General features: G+C 52.0%; 1 protein-coding gene across 1 annotated transcript in view; it reads left to right on the forward strand.

Moving 5' to 3' along the window:
• LOC104546819 (astrotactin-2-like) overlaps nt 1–4,948 on the forward strand; it is a 101,289-nt gene extending 96,341 nt beyond the window's left edge. Inside the window, exon 7 of the mRNA XM_010192349.1 lies at nt 4,485–4,948. Coding sequence (XP_010190651.1) covers nt 4,485–4,722 — 238 coding nt within the window. The 3' untranslated portion in view covers nt 4,723–4,948. The remainder of the gene's footprint in view (nt 1–4,484) is intronic.
• The last annotated feature ends 329 nt before the right edge of the window (nt 4,949–5,277 follow it).

Genomic DNA, 5,277 nt, shown 5'->3' on the forward strand with positions numbered 1-5,277 from the left:
TCTTCTTACAGACACCAAATGAGTCTCACAGAGTTAATTTGTTCTAACAAAACAGAAGAATCTGTCTGAACCAGGGAAGCTTTAATGCTACTGTGCATTCAAACCTCTGGAGCTGTGCAGCAAGAATGCTTCCTGACACAGCTACGGGGAGATTTCTCTGTAATTTTCTCTTACTGTATTTTTGGAACAATTCTCATGACCACTGCAAACAGGGTCTGGCTTTTAGGAGGAAGCAGGAGAAATAATTAAGTTAAAAAATCTTCATTCTGTGCCCCTGCTTGTGGCTACAGTAACGGGGCAGGATGTGGCATCAGCCCAGGGCTCACAGCCACTCCTTTGCTTGAGCAAGTCACCCAGACAGGCAGCTGGGACAGCCGTGGGAGACCAAGTGCATCTCCAGAGCAGCTGCCTTCTGGTACCGAGGGGGAATGCAATGTACTGATGGGAGGCTGTGATAAGAGGCCATCGAGTCCCGGACTCATTGTCCTCTCAGACAAGGGTCTGACAGACCTAGGTCAGTTCTCAGTAGAGTGGAAAAATCTGAATTTATGTCAGAATCACCCCATATGGGAAGACAGCAGCCAAGCAGCCACCCTCTCCCCACAGCAGTCCTGGGAAGCTCATCCTTCCCTCCAGCCTAGGTACCATTTTTCCTCTGCTTCTCCATGCTGGTTTGTCCTCCTTTAGCACCTTCCTCCCAGGTGAGACAGGGCACTGTTTTGCTTGCTCTGGCTATGTTTGTATCCCACACCAGCCGTCATGGTGAGTAATTGCTGTCCCCTGTGCAGCTGGAGGGCAAATGTCCCTGTGGGAGCATGGCCAGGGCTGGGCAGAGCAGGAGGTAACGTGTCTCCTGCTCTTGGGCACGTCCATGCAGAGCTGGGGCTGACAACCAGGGACCTCAGGCCTTGTCCCCTGGGTAACCACTGCACAACACTCCCTCACCGTGGGGCTGCTGGTTCATGCACGAGCCCTTGGAAAGTGCCCTGGCAATAGATACCCAGCCCCCTCCCTTTTCCTCTTCCCCATCATGCCACGAGGTACTGCAGGGGAAGTGGCCACGTAGAGCCCTCACTATTTTTGAATCCCCCTCTTCATCATTTATGGCTGCAGCTGTGACCTCCGAAATCCGTCACTTGAGTGGAGACCAGAATTAGTCCCTGGCTGGCGCCGACTTAAAACAACAACCCCTGCCGCAGGCACGTGGCAGGTGGGAGGGCACCGCTGGCTCACACCAACATGGGGGTACCCTCGACCCCCCATCCAGTCTATGAGGTGGGGGGGGAAGGGGTTCACTTCATCCCTTCGGGAGCTGAGAGCTCAGGTCTGGCCACAGGCAGCCATGAGAGTGACTCCCCCCTTGCTTGCTCCCCTGCCGTCCTCTCCCAATTCCTGCCCTTTAATAAGGCAATAAATTACCGTTTCTGGCAGGGATGAGGTTGGTCAGCATTTAGGAAGATTTCATTTCCAGTATTTGAAAAGGTGGTCGTTCTGACCCAACAGCCCTCCACAGGGAGCACTTGGGTAATACCCAGGGCTTGATTTATGGTGTTAAATTGGCAGCCCAAGAACTGCTCCTGTAATTTATTACCCGGCCTTCACCAGAAAGCCTCTCTCTCTTTCTCACCCCTCCCCTCGCCTGCTCTGTCTCTCTTCCTCCTGATTTTTTTTAAGGGAGAACAGCTGACAGCCAAAAGCTAAATCTAACATTTACACATGACTTCATTATGCCACTAAAATAAATGACTCAAAGCAGTGAAACCCATCAAAACTGGGACTTCAACACTGGATACCAAAAGCAAGGGGCCTGATTCCCTCCCTCCTCATCACCCTATCTCCTCCTTGACCATAGTGCAGTGTGTTTTCAGCATCCTCACAGAGACAACACATCGTTTGCTGCATCTCACCCTTAAACATTCATGCTTTCATGGGTTCACTACGTCGAGCAAGACCAGCTCCAGGAGGAATACAGCACAGGTCTGGATGGGTTGACTCCTGGACTTCTTGCCACCTCGAGCTGCTCCCCACACTTAGGAATGCTGGCCTGAATAAGAGACCTGAATATATATCAGGAAGCAAGGACAACATGGTGATTTTTAGCAAAATCCAGAAGATCATGGAAGTATGGTAGAGCAAGTAATGAAAATGGGAAGGTAGAGAAGGCCAAAAGAAATGGAGGCCAAGGAATGAAGAGGTTGTGCAGGTGGGAAGTGAGAGGTGGGTGAAGAAATCTATGGAGAAGAGGAGAAAGATGAAGTGGTGAGAAGGGAAAAGAGGAGATGAGCTTGGCCAGCAGGCATGTGCTGGGGAGTCCACCCCTTGTTAACCCCTTGTAACCACCCAGGTTACAACCAAGCTGTGGTTACCCACCACTGGGGTTACCCACCACTGGGGTTTGCCTTGAGGGCTGGTCACAGCCACTCATTGTCATTCCCCTCTTGCTATGGCTGGGAAAGGTCTTGTGACAAGCTGGAGTGGGAGCCAATCTGAGGGAAACTCCATGGGTTTCTTGGTTGGTGGGTGGATGGACAGCTTCCCCATGGACACCTGCACCAGCACTAGCAAATGGGCAGGGACAAGCTGGGGAAGGGGCAATGCTCCGTTTTGGCAGTAGAGATGATTTATGATAAATAAGTGTGACCATGGAGCTACAGCCTCAGAGAGATGATAGTTATCCTTTTTGAGAAGGGTATTCCTGAGCATGGTCAACTCACATAAGAGTCTATCCTATGAGCTGACTGTGGACCCTGTGCTTGCTCAGCCATCCCCCCCAAAAAAAAGGGAGAATCAGCACGGATGTTAAGAAACAATTTCTCAGCATCAGGATGGATGAGCACTGGAAGGGTTGCCAGCTGTTGGCTCTAAGAACAGGTTAGGTGGATATTCATCAGGGCAGGTTGATCCCAGCAAGGAAATGTCTCAGATGATGCCTCTTGGTCCCTTCCAGCACCAGTGACTGTGATTTGCTTAAGTTTGTTAACTGTAGTGACTGTCACTACAGGCTTTGATTTGCTGCTGAGCTTAGCTTTAATCAGTCAGTCTTTACTGAAAACATCTAATGCCATCATGGAATTTCATAACTTGTTAGCGGCAGGCATCCAGCAGCAAAGGACCTGTTCTTGGCAGTGTGTCAGGTCTTGACGTGCGGTCGGAGCACCAGATGCTGTAGGAGGTCAGGTGGCTGCTATGGAGAGTAGCAAGAGTAGAGGTTTTCTGTCAGAACTGGGCACAGCTCAGTCCATGACATCATTATTATGTGTGTGTGTGTGTGTGTGTAGAAAACGAGGCTCAAATTGCCTTGTCAGGCTTGTCTTTATAGATTAAATTGATACATGGATACCATGTGTGTTGTCCAAGAAAGGCCAACTCCCTTTCCTCTTTCCTTCCCCTGAAAAGCTGACCTTGAGCCCATCACCCCTGGGGAGGAGTGAGGCAGTTTTCTGCATGCAGCTCTGGAGGAGCTGTGGTTTCCTCCAGCCTTTCATCCAGTCTTCCCACTCCAGAAGGATTGGTCTGTAGCTGGCTGGGGATGCCCTCTTGCCTCCTGCCACCGTCTTTGCCCTCTGCTCTGGTGCTAGGGTGACTCTGGCCAGCCCTTCCCTGGTGTCCCATCCCCAAGTGCCTGTGGATGTGTGGCCACAGCAGGCTCCCAGTGCTCCCCCCCTGGCTGGGAGCTCACAGCCGGGGCTGCAACACCACTCAGCTTTCATAATCAAATAATCCCCATGTTTATGCCTCGCTGACTGACGGCGCTGCCCCTGACATATCATTATCGGGAATTTACATTCCTGCAGGAACTGCGAAATCCCCCAGCCCCGAATCCAGAGCTTTCCTGTGGCACCAAAGGGAGAGGAAATGATCTCTGATCTTAAGACTTTCAGACCACTAAAGTAAAGCCTCTTCCCGTCCCTTTGTTTGATTTAGCACTTTGCACACTCCCTCGAGGGGATTCTTGGTTTCTTACGGGTTTATTTTGTTTTGTCTTAATGTGTTGTGCTTTTTTTCCTCACTCTTCTAGTGTCAGTCCTTTTGGGCCATTTGCCTCCTGGAGACTTGGGAAAACAGGAAAGGGAGGGCTGGGCTCATCACTTGAGAGTAGTAGGGTGCAGAGAGTCTCACCAGTGTGCATGGGGACCAGAGCATGTGCTGGAGCCTGGCAGGAGCATGTGGTGGTGGTGCTGACCATAAAGCAAGGGGCAGACAGTGTCCCCAGGGCACCCGAGCAGCTCTAGTAGGTCAGACCTGAGGTATCTCCAGCCCATTGACCATGTGCCATATGGTCAGTTATACCATATAACAGTTCAGATATACCCTGAACTGTTGGGCAAAAGAGAGCTTCTCTCAACTTGAAACAGGAAAGACAACATCTCAGGCAAATGGGTCTTGTCCGTTCTTGTCACAAGACAGAACTGTTGGAGGAACCCTGGCTCCTGGTCTCCTCTTTGCATTGCCCACCCTGCTCTGTGTCTCTCTGTCCGCTCCAGGAAGGCACACCTGATCCTGAGGAGGCTGGAGAAGGTCAGCAGTCACTGCTCAACCCTCCTACGCAGTGCCTACATCCAGAGCCGCACCGAGACCATGCCCTACTTGTTCTGCCGCAGCGAAGAAGTCCGGCCGCCCGGCATGGTCTGGTACAGCATCCTAAAGGACACCAAAGTAACGTGCGAGGAGAAGATGGTCTCCATGCTGCGCAACACGTACGGGGAGTCCAAGGGGCGGTGAGGGAAGGTGCAGGCCTAGAGCTGTGGGAGGCAAAGGGACTCCGAGGAGTCGAGGACTCGTGATGTGCTGAGTGGCTGGTGGGGTTCGGGGTCGGGTGGTGTTCAGAGGGGGTGGAAGGGGACAGCGAGGCCAAACAGGACTTTCTCCCGTGGACGGCAGAGAAACAAGAAATCAGCAAGTTGGACTTTAATTTCTTTTCCTTTCTTTTTTTTAATTTTTCAAGAAAAAAAAAAGAAATTAACTGATTTGACTCAGCATAAAAGCCTCTCCTTTTTAATCTTTTCTTACTGAATTTCCTGGACTACACACTCCAAAACCCTGGGAGGAGGAGATATGTGCTCGAGGCCAGGGCCAGGCAGAGGGGAGCTGCTGGGCACAAGGTGATCCCGTCCGTGCCTGCCCTCCCTGCCCTGCCACGGGACAGGAGCTGTGGCCCAAGGGGTCCCGGTGCCGTGGTGGCCAAGGACATCAGGAGGAGGTGGTGCGGGCAGCCGGTGACACCGTGCTGCCAGCGAAGGTGCCGGCGGGAGATGCCAGGCAGGTGCCAGGATGCTG

Source organism: Mesitornis unicolor, unplaced genomic scaffold (assembly GCF_000695765.1).
Source record: "Mesitornis unicolor isolate BGI_N332 unplaced genomic scaffold, ASM69576v1 scaffold18230, whole genome shotgun sequence".
NCBI classification, from domain to species: Eukaryota; Metazoa; Chordata; class Aves; order Mesitornithiformes; family Mesitornithidae; genus Mesitornis; species Mesitornis unicolor.